The following is an 18556-nucleotide window of genomic DNA, read 5'->3' on the forward strand; positions in this document are numbered from 1 at the left end:
GTGTGTATTTCCTGCTGAAGTAAGCTGAACCAAAACATTAAAAAAATCAAGATATTGCTCTTCAGTTCTATGAATATACATCAATATTTCCTTACTTGTCTGTCACAAATTTTGAAGTAGATATATACAATGAGAAGTGAAAATATGTTATTGTCGAATGTCTTTAGAAAGAAACAATGGGAAAATATAAATAAGAAAAATTTCAGTATTAAAGCGCTGGTCTTCATTATAATGCTTTGATAGGAAAAGGGCCCTCAAAATCTAGAGAAAAAAGAAGCTATAGATGTACCACAGTTTTAAATCCTCTCATCTGCTGATGGGCAGGTAGGCTATTTTCAAATCTTAGCTATTGTAAGTCCTGCTGCTATAAACATAGGGGTGCATATATTCTTTCTAATTGTGCCTCAGATTTCTTGGGATATATTCCTTGAAGTGAGATAACTGGGTCAAATGTGAGTTCCATTTTTCATTTTTTTAGGAAATAAAGCAGATAGTTAAAAGGCATTCCAGTTTTCACTTGTCAAAGGAGATCTCCTTCTCCTCTACGTTAAAGGAAATTGATTAACCAGACTGTACAGTGCCAGATGTCTGCTTGTAAGCTGGGCAAAATTTCTTTGTAGCACTAGGATATTCTAAAAAGCATAAAAATGTATCACAAAGGTATTCTAAGAGCAGAAGTAAAATGTCATGGGTAATGTTAATGATATAAAATGCATATATTTAAAATAAATTTTCTGTGAGGAAAACCTCAAAATGATTGGATTGTAAAATACTTTACTGAATCTTGAAGAGCATGTATCCAATAAAAATATTTTAAGCACACCTCAGAGACACTCCACTGGATAAATTGAAACAGAATAAGCTATGTGATAAGCAATCATTGTTAGTTTCATTGCTAATATACAATAGCAATGAAACTAACAACGCATTTTAATGCAAGGATTTTCTTAACATACGTCATAGTTTTTTTTACTGACATTACTACTAGAAGCATTTCTGGAGTTAAGAAGTAGGAGAAAGTCAGAATAATACATCCAAAACAACTTTTAGGAAGTACAAAGAAGTAAGAATAGTAATCAAAAAGCCATATTTAGGAATTGCATTCATTGATGTTTATAATATAATATGTCAAAACAACACCAATTACAGTTAAATTGTAATTGCAAGCCATAGATCAAGTATCTGATTTAAATATGAACAGTCAGTTTATGTGACACAAAGAGGAAATCAAACATTGGCATGTATGATATGCTTACTTCCCCACTAATCTACTCTACTTCTCTTGAGGTTAGAAGATGACCAGGACTCTGGACTTCCTCATACAAAGTCTTATTATTTGAAGCAGAATGGGCAAAATGATCAAGGATGAAAAACAAAACTACAGTAACAACCTTCATCTTGCTGGGACTGACTGATGACACTCTACTGAAAATATTGCTTTCTATCTTTCTGTTTCTTTCCTACATGTTGAGTATATCTGGAAACCTAACCATCATCACCCTCACTCTGATTGATTCCCACCTAAAAACACCTATGTATCTGTTCCTTCAAAATTTCTCCTTCTTAGAAATTTTTTTCACAACTGCCTGTGTTCCCAGATTCCTATATAGCCTGTTATTTGGGGACAAGTCCATTTCCTATAATGCTTGTGTCTGTCAGCTCTTGTTTATAGACCTCTTTGGAGTAACGGAATTTTTTCTTCTGGCTGCCATGTCCTATGACCGCTACGTGGCCATCTGCAAACCCCTGCATTACACCACCATCATGAGCAGCAGAGTCTGCAAGAACATCATTTTCTCCTGTTGGATAGCAGCACTGACCATCATTCTCCCACCAGTCAGTCTGGGTTTGGGCATAGAATTTTGTGATTCAAACATCATTGACCATTTTTGCTGTGATGCATCTCCTATCCTGAAGATCTCTTGCTCAGACACCTGGTTGATAGAACAGATGGTTATCGTCTGTGCCGTGTTGATATTCATCATGACCCTCATATGTGTGGTTCTTTCCTACATCTATATCATCAGGACTATTCTAAGGTTTCCCTCTGCCCAGCAAAGGAAAAAGGCCTTTTCCACGTGTTCTTCCCACATGGTTGTGGTTTCCATTACTTATGGAAGCTGCATCTTCATTTATGTCAAACCTTCAGCCAAGGACGAGGTAGCTATAAATAAAGGTGTTTCACTCCTTATTACTTCCATTTCACCCATGATAAACCCCTTTATTTACACACTGAGAAACAAGCAAGTAAAACAAGCTTTCCATGACTTAAATAAAAAGATGGCATTCCTCTTAAAGATGCAGAGGAAAAAGGAGTCAGTGAATCCAACTAAAAGGAGAGATCAATAGGCAGAAAACCTGAAGCTTCTAATAATATTTGTCTCTGCACAACTTATTCTCTAGTCAAAATGGCCTTCTCACTTTGTTGTTAGATTTGTTTACTGTGAATACTGGCTATTCAATTTTTACTCCCATTAAAACTAAATTCTAAAATATTTACGCTAACTATTGTTGTGGGTGACCTGCGAATGACGAGCACCAGTCAGCCAAATTGGAATTTAGGAAGCCTTTATTACGAACTCGAATCCGGGCTCACGTCTCAACTGACACAACAGCAAACAACAAGAGCCCCAACCCACTCTAAGCACGCTACCTTTATCCCCGTCTTAGGGATGCCTCTGGCAGATTATGATTGGCTAAAGTTTTAACAAAGAAAGGTCAGTTATAAGTTATAGAAAAATTCCACTAGTACAGTAACATTTAAATTTTATACAACACCTGGGGTGGGGGGTTATTTTCAGCTTAAACAGTCTCTGTTTGACCTGGTTTGGTCTGTTTGTCCTGCCTTGCGGCTGCTGGAAACAAGACATGCCTGCCTGGGGGCTGAGCCTTGTAACAGAACTATTTTATGGCTAACAGTTATGCTACATTCTTTGTTGTGGGTCTGGTTGCTCGTTCCTTTCCTGGCCTGGAGCCCTGCCTCAACCGGGTCTTGCCGGCCACAACACTATCTGGTAGAAATTTCTCTTTTTGCCAAACATTTTGGTTTCTATCCCTGAAAACACAGTAGAACACATTTTTCTGCCATATCTGCACATTGTCAGATGTGACAATGAAGCCTGTATTGTAGCTGACAGGATGGGTGTGGAAGCGATGTGCACTGTTTCTAGACCTATGCTATGCCAATGTTCAATAGGTGGTCCACCAACCCTTTTCCCCACCACTGGCAGTGGAAGCTTCATGTTGATAATGAATGAGCTTGATCTTCCATCTCTGATGTGGTCTTCACCCAAAAAATAGGCTATCACAGCAAGTCTGAAAAAGCTTCTCCTCTACTTCCACTCCAGTCAGTTTTCATTTGATTTGACAGGTAAAGTGTCACAGAGATATCCTTGCCACTTACTAAGGAAGCAATTCTCAGAATTAGTTCTAGTACAATTATGACCCATCCTCAAGTATTGTTAGAAAAATATTCTAGTAACATTTTAATAAGTTTTTATTTTTATTTTTTAATTATAATGTTTTCAGAGATAGGAAAAGAGATGCACACAGAGAAATTTCAATGGTGAGAGAGAATCATTGATCAGGTACCTCTTGCATACCTCCCACTAGGGATGGAGCTCATAATCCTGACATGTGCCCTGACCAGGAATGAAACTCTGACCTCCTGGCTCATGGGTTAATGCTCAACCACTTAGCCACACTGCCTAAACTTATGTCTAGTTTGCTGTGTTTATAAAACTAAAATATAGAATTTTATCTTTTACTTTTATAAATCACTCCTAGATTTTAAATATGCTTAATAAATATGTTCATGGATATACAAAATGTGTGGATGTACATATTCAAAATACTAGCAAGAGCTATCGCTATACTATGTATGATTTTTACATGTATTTTATTTTTTATTATGAGATTTATTTTTTATAACTAAAACTATTTATTTATAAAAATTGATAAATGAGGAAAATCACTCCCTATTAATTTTAAAAGACCTATGTTGGCGTGGTTTGCATATCTTCTGTTTCTGATGCTCATGTCTACATCTGTCCCCAAGAACACAGTCCCCCTGCTGCCTTTAGGACGTTTCTTACATCTACAGTTATTTAGAAACTAGATTTACTGGTGACTTTTGAATCAGAGTCACCAAGGATATGAGTATTTATTTACTTATTTATATACTGAGTACATTTTTTTTAATGTGCTAGTGTGCTAAGGACATCATATCTTTAATTTCTCTGAAAAACAAAAAGACATCCTACACACACTAGCTTTTTCCCCCTCTTTTTTCTTCTCATTTTTTAATTAAATGACATTGGTTAATAAGATTGTACAGATTTCAAGTGTACATTTCTATAAAACGTCATCTGTATGCTGCATTGTGTGCCCACTACCCAAAACCAAATCATCTTCCATCACCATATATCTGTCCCTTTATTACCCCTCCCCACTACCTCCATTCCACTGGCAACCACCTTACTGTTGTCTGAGTCTATGAGTTTTTGTTTGTTTGTCTGGTTTCTTCAATTGTTGCACTCAGTTTTATATCCCACATATGAGTGAAATCTTTTGGTATTTGACTCTGTCTGACTTATTTTGCTTATTTTGCTTATTTTGCTTAATTCTCAAGATCCATTTATGTTGTCACAAATGGCAGTATTTTATCTTTCCCTATGTCTGAGTAATAATCCATTGTATATATGTACTACATCATCTTTATCCAATCATCTGTCAAAAAACACTTTGGTAGTTTCCATGTCTTGGCCTCGTGAATAATGCTGCAAAGAACATGGGGGTGGGTATGTCTTTGAAAACAAATGCTTTCAAGTGTTTGAGGTAGATATCCAGAAGAAGACATTCTGGATCATATGGTAACTCTATCCATAATTTTTTGAGAAAAAATACTGTTTTTCCATTGTGGCTATACCAGTTTACATTCAGCAATGAGCAAAGGTTCCTTTTCCTCCACAACCTCACCAACACTTGTTATTACTTGCCTTGTTGATAACCATTCTAACAGATGGCTATTATGTGAGCTGGTATCTCATTTGCATTTCCCTGATAATTAGTGAAGTTGAGCATCTTTTCATATATCTGTTGGCCATTTGTATGTCTTCTTAGGAGAAGTGTCTGTCAGGTCCTCTGCCCATTTTATAATTGGATTATTTGTTTGCTTGTTTGTTTAGCATTTTACTTAAAGGGAGTACAAGAAAATATTGCTTTAAAAAATGAGATCAAGATCTTATTGATAAAGTCTCTAAAAGATGTTAGAAATAGAGAAATCCTGCCTGTAAGGTTCAGTAAGGCTTCAAAAAAATATGTAACTGGCTGTGCTCCTACCTATCTCCACTGACACATTTCTGGTCAGATTTTGTACAGCCTGAGAAATTTGGGGATAAAGTGACTAGCTAAGACTATGATTGTCAGAAGAGTATATATTTTCTTTGTTGTTTATTATCCACACAAACTATACAATAATGTTTTGCCTCTGAAATCTAAGGTGGTGTGATATTTTGTTTAAAATTCCTTAATAAATTAAGACAAGTAATTGTTGCTAATTCCCTCCTGTGGACATTGTTTTTCAAAGAGATAAGAAGGAGCACATACAGAAGGCCAAGATACATATGAAAAAATGCTCAAAGTCACTAATCATCTGAGAGAAGCAAATCAAAACGACAATGAAGTACCATCTCACACCTTTCAGAATGGCTATTATAAACAAAGTAGAGGCCAGGTGCATGATATTCATGCATGGGTAGGGTCCCTAGCAGTTGCTGGCTGCTGGCCGGGGCCTCCCTTCATTCTATGCTGCACACATCACAGCGAGCAAACTCCCAGTGCACTTGGGGGGCTGGGAGGGTGTCCCTCAGCCTAGCCTGTACCCTCTCCAATCTGCGACATCCCTCTCACAATCTGGGACTGCTGGCTCCCAACTCTTCACCTCCCTGCCTGCCTGATTGCCCCTCACTGCTTCTGATCACCCCCTAACCACTTCCCTGCCAGCCTGATTGATGCCTAACTGCTCCCTTGCTGGCCCAATCGCCCCCAACTGCCCTCCCCTGCTGGTCTGGTTGCCTCTAACTGCCCTCCCCTGCTGGCCTGGTCGCCCCTAACTGCCCTCCTCTACCAGCCATCTTGTGCCCACATGGGATGGCCATCTTGCGCAAGTGTGTGGCAGTCAATTTGCATATTATCTCTATATTATATAAGATGACAAGTGCTGGTGAGGATGTGGAGAAAAAGGAACCCACATGTGCTGCTGGTGGGAATGAAGACTGGTTTATTATGTTTATTCTCCACATAAACTATACAATGATGTTTTGTCTCTGAAATCTAAGGTGATCTGATATTTTGTTTAAAACTCCTTAATAAATTAAGACAAGTAATTGTTTTGGAGAACAGTATGGAGTTTCCTCAAAAACTAAAAATGAAACTCCCATTTGACCCAGTAACCCACTTCTAGGAATATATCCCAAGAACTCAGAAACACCAATCAGAAAGGATATATGCACCCCTATGTTCATAGCGGCACAATTTACCATAGCTTTGGAAACAGCCTAAGTGCCCATAAGCAGATGAGTAGATTAGAAAACTGTGGTACATCTATACCAGGGAGTACTATGCTGCTATAAAAAGGAAGGAACTCCTGCCATTTGGGCCTGGAGAGCATTATGCTAAGTGAAATAAATTAGTTGGAGAAAGATAAATATCACGTGATCTCACTCATTTGTGCAATATAATGAACAACATAAACTGGTGGACAAAAATAGATCCAGAGACAGAGAAGCACGGATCAGACCATCAAACCTCAGAGAGAAGACAAGGAAGGGTGGGGTTAAGGGGTACAGATCAACCAAAGGACTTGTATGCATGCATATGAGCATAACCAATGGATACAGATGCTAGGGGAGTGAGAGCATGAGCAGGGGTAAGGGAGGTAATAGTGAGAAAAGAACACATATGTAATACATTAATCAATAAAGAAAATAATAAGTAAATAAATAAATAAGTAGATTAGAAGAGAGGGAAGGAAAGAAATTAGGAGAAAGAGAAACATCAATATGAGAGAGAGAGGCATATAGACTAGTTGCCTCCCACACATACCCTGATCAAGGATAGGGAGTGAACCTGAAATCCAGGTAAGCGCCCTTGACCAAGAATTGAACCAGGGACCCTTCAGTGTGGGCCAACATTCTAACCAGTGAGCCACACCATGCTGGCAAGTAATATTTAAGTAATTAAATATATATATTAAAATTTATTGACACCTGCTTATAGATTAGTAAAAGTAAAGATATCTCAGTGTAGCATGGTTTAACATCCAGAAGCAACCTGTGTCAAAATGTTATTCATACCTGAAAACATATATCAAAAGAAAGAAACACATATATTGTAGGTGTGTTTATATAAGTGTGTACACAAACATAGACATACACTTTCCTCAGTAAAAGGACATACTGTAGTTGTTAATGTTCCAACAGTTTCTTCCCCTATTCACTTGTAAATTTAACAAGAATCATCTCTGCAAGAGAGATAGACATGGAGCCCTTACACTTGACTATCAGTGAGTTTGTCAAAGTTGGTCTCTTGGTATCTAGGCAAGGAATAAACATGGCTCAAAGACAAAATATTTTTGCAATAAAGAACGCTGTTCGGCAGTGTGCCTATAGAGGAAAGTGAGTTAAGAAGAGATGAACTGAGAAGAGGTTACCAGGCTTCAGATATATTTCATTTCTATAACTCAGTATGAGTTACTGTGGTTGCTTTTTCTCTGTGGTCTTAAAATACTGCCTCTCGGCCCGGCTGGCATGGCTCAGTAGCAGAACGTTGACCTATAAATCAGGAGGTCATGGATTCCCAGTCAGTACACATTCCTGGGTTGCAGGCTCACTCCCCAGTGTGGGATGTCAGAGAGGCAGCCTGATGATTCCCTCTCAAAAAATACTGGCTCTCAGGAATTAACTTTGTTCTGTTTCCTCAACATGTGTTTTAAATATTAGAGGCTGAATAGTGGAAGCTGGGCACTAAGTGGGGGAGGATTCATGCCTTCACTTTAGTAGGTAAAAATAAAAATATGCCCTACTCAGTTTGGAAGAGTCCCAGGTTCAGTTCCAGTCAAGGGCACATACCTTGGTTGCAGGTTTCTTCCTGGCCTGGACCCTGGTCAGGGCTCATTCAAGAGGCAACCTAATGATGTGTTTCTCTAATGTCAATGTTTCTCTCTGTCTCCCTCTCTCTTCCACTTTCTCTAAAATCAATGGGAAAATATACTCAGCTGAGGGTTTTAAAAAGTAACAATAAATAAAAGGAACTAAGTGAAACTATTTATAAGGCCTCCACTAGATGCTTTATTATAAGCAATTTAGGAAAATTACAACCCTTGATATACCAATTGCAGATATAGAATATTTGAGAATTCAAGAGTGAGTGATTAGTTATATGTTATGATCAAATAGGAAACACCTAGTAGTGAAAACAGGATTGCAAAGCCTTGGCTTCTGCTTTAATATCTCAATGAGGTGTTTTGAGAAGATATATGGCATCTTAAAAGAGATAAAACTAAAAAATTAGAAAGAGGAAGGGAGCTATCTCTTTGGTCATCAGAAGGAGCTCTCAGCACCAGTGGGCCATTGCATAATATAATTGCTAAAGGTTTAGCGATAACTCCTCCACCAAAGCAAAACTTTATCATTAGCTGCCATCTTCAGTCAAGGACATGGAAACTTTTGTTAAAAAATATTTTTAAAAGATAGTGCCAATTGCATTGAGGGAGAAAGCTGGTGATTTGGAAGTCAGTAGGTTAAACATGCAAGTCTCATATTGTAGGGTAAAAATTTTTTGAGTATTTGATTGTAAGTGTGGAATTTTGCTAAGACTGTGATATAATTTGCATAAATCATAGTCCCAAATCTCAACAAAGTACTTCTTCCTGCTGAATGCTAACAGTAATAACCAGTGTTCCAATATGGTGCAAAAGAGAGCCACTTAACCCAGACAAGTGGCTCAAGATAATTTTTCAAAGGAAGTGATCCCTAAGTCACTGAAGTATATTATCAGTGTTAGCAGTTGGCAACAGTGGTTGAATGTTAGATATTATTATTACTATTCCCTAAACTGGATAATCCTATGCCAGAGTATTCTCCCATCTAATTCAGAACTGGATTAACTTAGAGCATGTTTCCCTTTCAGGGAATCTCATTTTTAAAGATGATTTTTTCCTTGTCTTTTAGCTTGCATCTATTCTGGTGAGGAATCTGTGATCATTCTTATGTCTGTCCCAGTAGCTGCTTTTTGAAGGTTTTTTAATCTCCTGTTCTTAGGAATTTTATTTTTATTATCCTTGGTGTGATTCTTTTGTGTTTCTCCTTCTTGATGTTTATCAAACTTTTTATTATCAAATTTGTACAGTTTCACTTATTTTCTTTTATTTCTTTAAATATTTTTGTCATCCCTGCCCCTGCCCTGTAGTCTTTCTTTATTCTCACTCCAATTACATGTGCATTAGATTAGTTAATATTTCTTACAGGCTTTAAATCTATTTATATTTTCAGTATTTTCACCTCTCTGTGTCAGTTTATCAGATTTTAGTTACTGTATGTAAAAGTTCTTTTATTTTGCATTATCTATAAGGCTATTAATATTATCCAGTAAATTCTTCATTTCGGGTATTGTATTTCTGAAAAATAAGTTCTCTCCTAGAATATGTTAACTAGAGTACAAAAATATTTTTAGTAAAACTATAATAGAGAATCTTCTTTAAAACTTATAAAAATGACCCTAACTGGTTGGCTAAGTGGATAGAGTATCAGCCTGCAGACTGAAGTGCCCTGGGTTTGATTCCAGTCAAGGGTACATGCCCGTGTTGTGAGTTTGAACCCTAGGAGAGAGTGTGCAGGGGCAGCTGATCAATGATTATCTCTCATCACTGATGTTTCTATCTCTCATTCTTCCTCTCTGAAGTCAATAATATATATATATTTTAATTATAAAAGTTGAATACATAATTTTGTTTTATTTGATGAAAATAATTATATTCCTATCTATATATATATATATATAATAAACTTATAGGATAAGTATCCCTCCAACCATCTGACCAGTCGCTATGACAAGCACTGATCACCAGGGGGCGGACGCTCAATGCAGGATGATGTGCACTGGCCATTTACAAAGAAACAGCACCACTGACCTGGTGCCAACAAAGCAACACTGGGCTTCCCCTAAGGGCGGTACAGGCCCTACCATCACCCTGAAGTGAGAGCCCACCAAATTGCAGCCAAAGCTGCTGAGACCCCATTGCACAAATGCAGCCCACAGCCCAGTCCATCCTGAAAACAGTCGCTATGGGGATTGGGTAATGATGTTAGGTAGCAATGCCCAGATTTCTCTCCCTAATAACAAGGAGCCTCCTTGCAGTTTCTTCAGCCCAGGAACACAACTTGCTTTATAGCCAGGTGCAAACATTTCATAATTTAACTAGATGTCTGTGAAGCATTTTCCCATGTCTCAAAAAAGTCCTGGAGTGGGTAGATAGCAGACTCGGTAGAATCTTATTTTCTGTTCATCAATGTGAAAACGGAGATTCAGAAAGCTTAGACACTTGATATGACTGAAGAGAAGAATTGGTGCACCTTGAAAATGACTTTAGGTTTTCTAACTGCCTAGAATATAGCCCAACACAGCTGCAGTTAAATATTTCACCCTTTGTTCTCCCTCTGCGATCTATAATAATAATCTGCTTCGTGTTGATATTTATTGCTGTGTTTCTGACAGTTACCTGAAAGAGAAGTTGGGATGCTTCACTAGGCTCGAAAAAGTTTAGCTAAATCAGAAAGCAGGTCTAATGAAGCAAGTTTATATATAGCTCTTGCTGGTGCCAATCGCATGCATGTAAAAGGAATGAGAGAGGCTATATAACTATAATTTTATACATGTTAAAAGCATAAGGGTTTGTTATTAAAAGTGTATATCATAAGCTGAAAACTAAGGTAAAATTTATATTATGTAATAAATAAGATGTTTAAATACATAAATGTGTATGTTTCTTATTGTAGTAAAATATGCATAACACAGAATCTATTTTGACCATTTTTAAGTAAGATTCAGTGGCACTTAATATATGTATATTGTTGCGCAACTATAAAAATATGTTTTATCTCTAGTTTTAAGATAATGGTTGAAGATTTTATACATTTGTGAATAATGCAATCAGTGTATTTGGAGAAAGAAAAATCTGGAAGGATAGAATCTATCTGTAATCATTAGCCTTATACAGGGATTATATGGAAAATGTACCTGGCCAGTGTTACTCAGTGATTGATCATGGACCTATGAACCAGGAATCCACAATTCAATTCCCAGTCAAAGCACATGCTCAAGTTTTGGGCTCAATCCCCATCATGGGGGGTGCAGGAGTAGTCAATCGATGTTTATCTTGTATCAATGTTACTATCTCTTTATCCCTCTCCTTTCCTCTCTCTCTAAAAAAAAAAAAAAAAAAAAAAAAAAAAAAAAAAAAAAAAAAAATCAGTTAAGAAATGAACTATGTAATTTAAATGACACACTTGTCCTGCCATTTTTCATAGCAATAGCTAAGTGGCGGAAGCCAATTCCGGCGTGTCAGCAGGGCTGAATCATCTGGAATTGCTGAGGGCATTTCCCTAAACCTGAAAAAGGTGTATTAAATGATTGCTTGCTGCCGGACAGTTAAAGGCATCTTAATCTACAAGTTATTGCCTCCTATTGGCCAAACACCTGAACAGCCAGAGGCAAATTTCCCCAATCTGACAATGGATTCTGTAGGAAACCCTACCCTTTGATGTGTCTATCTCCACCTTGCCTTAGGGCAAATTGTGCTAATAGAAAGCAAGGAGTCCTGAGAGAAGAACTTAGTTGCCTTTAGCTAAGTCTTCTCTGACTCCCCATTTGATGCCTTTCAAAATTATGTTTCATCTCTGGACTCTTGATTAATTTATGCACAGCACCTTCTCCAGGTTCCTGAGCCCTTCTAGATGCCGGATCAAGACCAGTGGGCAGCTAAGATCTGAAAACAGCCCAAGTGCTCATCAGTAGGTGAGCAGATAAAAAAGCTGTGGGACCTTTATACCATGAAATACTATGCAGCAGTAAAAAATAAGGATCTCTTACCCTTTGAGGCAGCATGGAGGGACCTGGAGAGTATCGTGCTAAGCAAAATAAGCCAGTCAGAGAAAGACAAGTGTCACATGATCTCACTTATATGTGAAATCTAATGAACAAAATACACTGAGGAACAAAATAGATCCAGAGACATGGAAACATAAAACAGAATGACAAAGCTCAGAGGAAAGTGGAGAGTGGGGGGTGAAGGGTGGCAGGAAGTGAGTAACAAACGAACTTATATGTATATATATGCATAACCCATTGACAGACAATATTCAGTGAAGAACTAGGGAGGGGACAGGAGCAAGGTGGAGGAGGTTAATGGGGGGGAAAAGGGAACATCTGTAATACTTTCAACAATAAAGATACATTTCTCAAAAATAAAATAAATGCTCCTGCAACATCTTCATATCTCCAAGGAGACAGTCCCACTGAAACCTGTTTCACTGTGTATTTACCAAACTTCATTTCTCAGAAAACTAATTAACAATTCTTACTTGTAGGTCACCAAGGACCATTTGCTGTTTTCACTTAATGACTTTTTCTGCAAATTAAAAAGAAAAGTCACATGTGACATCATAAAAGCATTTCTCTCTATCTTTAGTATTTAAATTATCATCACTTCCACCAGTGGAAAGAGCTCTCAGCATTTAGAGTAATTTTTTTTTTCAATGATGGAGGCTAGAGTCTGAATATTGCTATGTTTAAATAGCCAGCAGAAGTTCTGATTTACTAACAGATGAGTAAGTATGATAGTTTGTCACTTTGATTTTAGGATCTAGATGATAATTTCCTCTGACAAGTAAATGGATTTCTGTGATAGTTGTAGTTTATATACTCCTAATGTGTTTAAGATATTTTATTAAATTCTTTTTTTGAGAATGAATTTCCCTCATGTGAAAAAAATATCATTATCTGGGGGGTTTATGCATAAGACACATAAACAAATCTGTGTCTTGCTTAATGTGAGAAATATTCAGGATAACTTGGTATAGACTATTCAACCTCAAATTAAAAATAATAAAGCATCTTTATATAGAAATATACAAGCATGCCCTTTGCATTCCTCTTTCCACCCCAAAAAGAATAACAAAATCACTGAAGTCACAGCATCTCATTACAGATTCCTGTGTACATTTTGGACATTTGTTTGGAAGATAGAATAAACAGAAATCAGTTAGTTACATGTTCTGGTCAGTCTGTTTATTTACTATTATTATAAAGTAAATTGCAATATAATGAAGAGAACATACATTTTCAGCATTAAATAATGGTCAAAGTTTGAAGGACAAATCAGATTTCACAGTGGCACACATATGTGAGAGTGTAGGAGAAAAGAGGGAAGGTAGAGCTGCAAAAATTAAAAATGTATATAATTTCTACATCTCAATTTGATACAAGTACTTGATAGTTGTTGAATGAGTGACTAAATTTTCTAAAAGGATTGTAACTATTGTGTAACCCATGGTCCTCAGTTACAGATTTTTTTTTTATTCTGGAAGATTTGTGAACTGGATGATCACTATAATTCTGCCCCAATATCTACAAGAACAGAACGCAATAAGGTAAACAATAGAGTGGGCATTTTCATAAAACAAGATACACAAGGAGAACCAATTTTTTATTAATGGATGTCAGAAAAATGTCAATACTTGACATATTGATTGAATAGTAGGAACATTTGTGTTCCTTCTTGGTGTAGTATCACTGAAAATAATTCATTAACTGGACGATGAGGGAGAGAAGAGAAGACAGTCATCATTTGTGTCAGCAGCAAAGGTAACACACATATCAGGTAACGCACATATTCAAGGGGGAAATGTAATAGGGAGTAGGGACCAGCCACAGTGCTTAAGGTTGGTCATAAGAATTAAGTTTTAGCAACCACTGTGGAGAACAGTGTGGAGTTTCCTCAAAAAACTGAAAATGGAACTTCCATTTGACCCAGTAATCCCACTCCTAGGAATATATCCCAAGAAACTAGAAACACCAATCAGAAAGGATATATGCACCCCTATGTTCATAGCAGCACAATCTACAATAGCTAGAATCTGGAAACAGCCTAGGTGCAGGTCAGCAGATGATTGGATCAAAAAACTTTGGTACATCTACACAATGGAATACTATGCTGCCATAAAAAAGAAGGAATTCTCATCATTTGCAGCAACCTGGATAAAACTAGAGAACATCATGCTGAGTGAAATAAGCCTGTCATTGAAAGAGAAATACCACATGGCCTCACTCATCTATGGATATTAAAAAACATTATAAACTGACAAACCAAAAGATAGATATAGAGACAGTAAAGCAACAAGTAGACTGTAAAATTACAGCGGGGAGAGTAGGGAGATCTGGGGGAGATAAGAGATCAACCAAAGGACTTGTATACATGCATATAAGTACAACCAATGGACATAAAACTCTGGGGAGGGAGGGTATGTATGGGTGGGGGGCAATGTTAAAATATGTACACAGATAATAATTTAATAAAAATAAATAAATAAATAAATAAATAAATAAATAAATAGAGGGGGAAAAAAGAATTAAGTTTTAGAACAGTTAAAATAAGCTATAATCCATCGGGACATTTCTCTGAATATCACATACAGATTGGAAGAAGTCGCAAGTCCATGATGAGAAACGGTACAGTGACAACATTCATTCTGCTGGGACTGACAGGGGACCCTCAGCTGAAGGTTCTGATTTTTATCTTTCTATTTCTCACCTTCACCCTGAGTGTAACTGGAAACCTGGCCATCATCACACTAACGTTTGTGGATTCTCACCTAAAAACACCTATGTACTTTTTCTTAAAGAATTTCTCCTTTTTGGAGATCTCATTCACATCTGCCTGTATTCCCAGGTTCATGTATAGTATTGCCTCAGGTGACAAGGTCATTACCTACAATGATTGTTTCACCCAAGTGCTTTTCACTGACCTCTGTGGAGTGACAGAATTTTTCCTTCTGGCCGCCATGTCCTATGACCGCTATGTGGCCATCTGCAAGCCCCTGCATTACACCGCCATCATGAGCAGCAAGGTCTGCCAGACTCTCATCCTTGGCTGTTGGATGTCTGGTTTATGTGTCATAATGCCACCATTTAATCTGGCTTTAACTCTAAAGTTTTGTGACTCTAACATAATTGATCATTTTACTTGTGATGTAGTTCCTTTAATGAAAATCTCATGCTCAGACACATGGCTCATCGAACAGACAGTCATAATCCTCGCTGTCCTGACCCTGAATATGACTCTTACTTGTGTTGTTCTGTCATATGCTTCTATTATCAAGACAATTCTGAAATTTCCTTCAGTTCAGCAAAGCAAAAAGGCCTTCTCCACCTGTTCTTCCCACATGATTGTGGTCTCCATCACCTATGGTACATACATTTTCATCTATATGAATCCTGCAGCAAAGAAGCAAGTGACCATTAATAAAGTAGTTTCACTGCTCATTTCTTCTATTTCACCTGTGTTAAACCCATTTATTTACACACTGAGAAACAATCAAGTTAAGAAAGCCTTCAAGGATTTCATCAAAAGAATTGTTTTGCTCTTTTCTAATAAAAGGAAATAATATTTTCAGACATCTCACAAACAAGGATACATTGTATTTTTGAAGTTTATAATCTTGTTTGTTTTTTAATAATATATACATGAGTTGAATTAATTTTCTCAACATTTCTTCAACCAAACTTTCAGTGAGCCTGACTCAAGCCATTTTATATCCTTATTTTTTCAAAACAATATCATGTTAATTTATTTTTAAAACATTTTTGAAAACTGATTAACTTCAGAATACTATTTCAATATATATTAAAGTAATTCCTCAGGAAAATGTAAGGTAAAATGCTTTGTTGCTCTACTCAAAATGCATACAATAGTGATAACTAAACACATGTAAAAGAGTAATTTTATGTATAATGTCTAAAAATGATGAATAATCACAAGTTAAAGTGCATGTGAAAGAATTATAGCACTTCTAATATTGGGAAAACACCAGAAAATATTACTACCTTGAACACAGAAATACTGGTTAAAATGTAGTAAATATTCATTTGAATTTATAGCTGGATTCATTGCAAAGTTGTAAATAGGAGATGTCAGAATTGGTAGAGCAATAATGTGTAAAATGACTTGTGGGTGCTCAGAAGATTATAGACTGGGGATGGGAATAGGAGATGGCATTACGGATCACAAGGTTTAGGTTTAAAGTCTCAGGATTAGCCCTAATCGGTTTGGCTCAGTGGACAGAGCGTTGACCTGTGGACTGAAGGATCCCAGATTCAATTCCGGTCAAGGGCATGTACTTTGGTTGCAGGCACATTCCCAGTGGGAGGTATGCAGGAGGCAGCTGATCAATGCTTCTCTCCCATCAATGTTTCTAACTCTATCCCTCTCCCTTCCTCTCCCTTCCTTTTATTATAATAAAATATAAATATATAAATAAATAAATAAATAAATAAATAGTCTCAGTATTAGTTCAGCACTTGAAATGGCCCAATAGTTGAATATACAATGAAAGTTTGAACTAGAAAACTATGCTCATTTTCACAGAAGATCACATTTTTTTGTGAAAAGTATTTTTTGCTACTGATAAAGCTGTGAGCCAAGGCAAAAATATTCTCCAGTGTATTTAATAATTGTTCCTACCTCTAACACAAATTAAGCTTTTATAGTCCAAAATCTATTGTAATAATTTAAAATATGATATTTAAATAACTGAAAATTTTACACAAATATAGTTTCTTAAAAATTAAGGTGTTTACCTAAAATTAACTAATTGCTATCTGGAAAACAATGAAATGCAGATGTCATCACATATTTGGAGCACTGAAAAGCCATAGTCAAAAGGAATTCTGTTATTCTAAATCTATTCACTAATTATAAAAAAGTAAACTTGATAAAAGAGAGGAACTTATCCTTATAAATTTGAAAAGATGAAAAATGAATATATAAATGGAAAAAGTAACTTATTATGGGTAAAAAATGAAATTTATTATATAAGTTAAAGAAATTCAAAAGCCAGTTATTTGAGAAGTCCAATAGCACAGATAAAGCCCAATAAATATGAGAAATAAAAAATAAAAATCCTGCCGAAATCATTTTGGCTCAGTGGTAGTGTCGGTCTGCGGACTGAAAGGTCCTGGGTTCGATTCCAGTCAAGGGCATGTACCTTGGTTGCGGGCACATCCCCGGTAGGGGGTGTGCAAGAGGCAGCTGGTCAATGTTTCTCTCTCATCGACGTTTCTAGCTCTCTAGCTCTCTCCCTTCCTCTCTGTAAAATATCAATAAAATATATTTTTAAATAAAAAATAAAAAATAAATAAAAATCCTGAATATTTTATTGGAAAATCTTATACATGTAATAAAAAGAAAATTATTAGATACATATAGGAGAGGATGAATAAAACTATCATATTTTATTGATTTTAAAGTCTTATTTTATTCATATTTTGCTTTTCTGAAATGGAGATTTGTCATACTTGGCATCTACTATTCGTATAGTTCAATTGGCAACATTGTCATTCTTTTTTCATTGTTTGGATTACCTACATAAAGCCAGACTTTCGGTTTTTATTTGGTGTTTTATTTTTTAATGTATATATATTTCTTATTGCTGATAGCATTACAGATGTCCTCCATACCCCTTATCCTTACCCTCTCCTCCCAGCCCTACCCAACCCCGCCCCAGGTCTTCACCGCCCCTTTGCCTGTGGCCATGAGTTACGCATCTAAGTATATAAGTTCTTTGGTTTATCTCTTCTCATCCCCACATTGATGTATGTCAGTCTATTCCATACCTCCATGCTTCAGGTTTTATTGTGTTGATCCAATTCATTTTGTTCATTATATTCCACATGTGATATTTCTCTTTCTGGCTTATTTCACTTAGCATAACAGTCTACAGGTCCATCCATGCTATCCCAATGGATAAGAAATCACTTTTTTTTACAGCTGCATAGTATTCCATTGTGTAAATGTCCCACAGCTTTTTTAACTATTCATCTACTGATGGGTCTTATGCAGTTTCCAAATCTAGAAGATTAAAAGGTAAGCAAATTATGAACTTCAACAGACAGGTTTATTTTTTATTTTAAATTTATGAGTGCTAGGTTAGCTTGCTTCCATAGGAATGATGCAATTATTTTTATGGAAATGTTGAGGGCTTTCTTCACTTGCTTATTTTTCAGTGTATAAATAAATGGGTTTAACATAGGTGAAATAGAAGAAATGAACAGGAAACTACTTTATTATTGGTCACTTGTTCTTTTGGAATACCACAACAAAAACAAAAATGTGAATACCAGAGCTAATTAACAAGGTTTTAGCAAAACAAGATTTTAAAAATTAATTCAAGGTATAGAAAATATAAAATAACATTTTGGGAAGACAAATAAGAATTACCAGGAA

General features: G+C 36.3%; 2 protein-coding genes across 2 annotated transcripts; both read left to right on the forward strand.

Annotated features, from left to right (window-relative positions):
* Nucleotides 1-1365: 1365 nt before the first annotated feature.
* Nucleotides 1366-2349, forward strand: LOC118729493 (olfactory receptor 6C2-like). The gene has a single exon (XM_036457026.1). It carries the CDS (start codon nt 1366-1368, stop codon nt 2347-2349), a length of 984 nt encoding a protein of 327 aa, XP_036312919.1.
* A 12422-nt stretch (nt 2350-14771) lies between these two features.
* LOC118729340 (olfactory receptor 6C2-like) lies at nt 14772-15719 on the forward strand. The gene has a single exon (XM_036456792.1). It carries the CDS (start codon nt 14772-14774, stop codon nt 15717-15719), a length of 948 nt encoding a protein of 315 aa, XP_036312685.1.
* The last annotated feature ends 2837 nt before the right edge of the window (nt 15720-18556 follow it).

The sequence above is a fragment of the Pipistrellus kuhlii genome, unplaced genomic scaffold (assembly GCF_014108245.1).
Source record: "Pipistrellus kuhlii isolate mPipKuh1 unplaced genomic scaffold, mPipKuh1.p scaffold_m20_p_3, whole genome shotgun sequence".
Lineage (NCBI taxonomy): Eukaryota > Metazoa > Chordata > Mammalia > Chiroptera > Vespertilionidae > Pipistrellus > Pipistrellus kuhlii.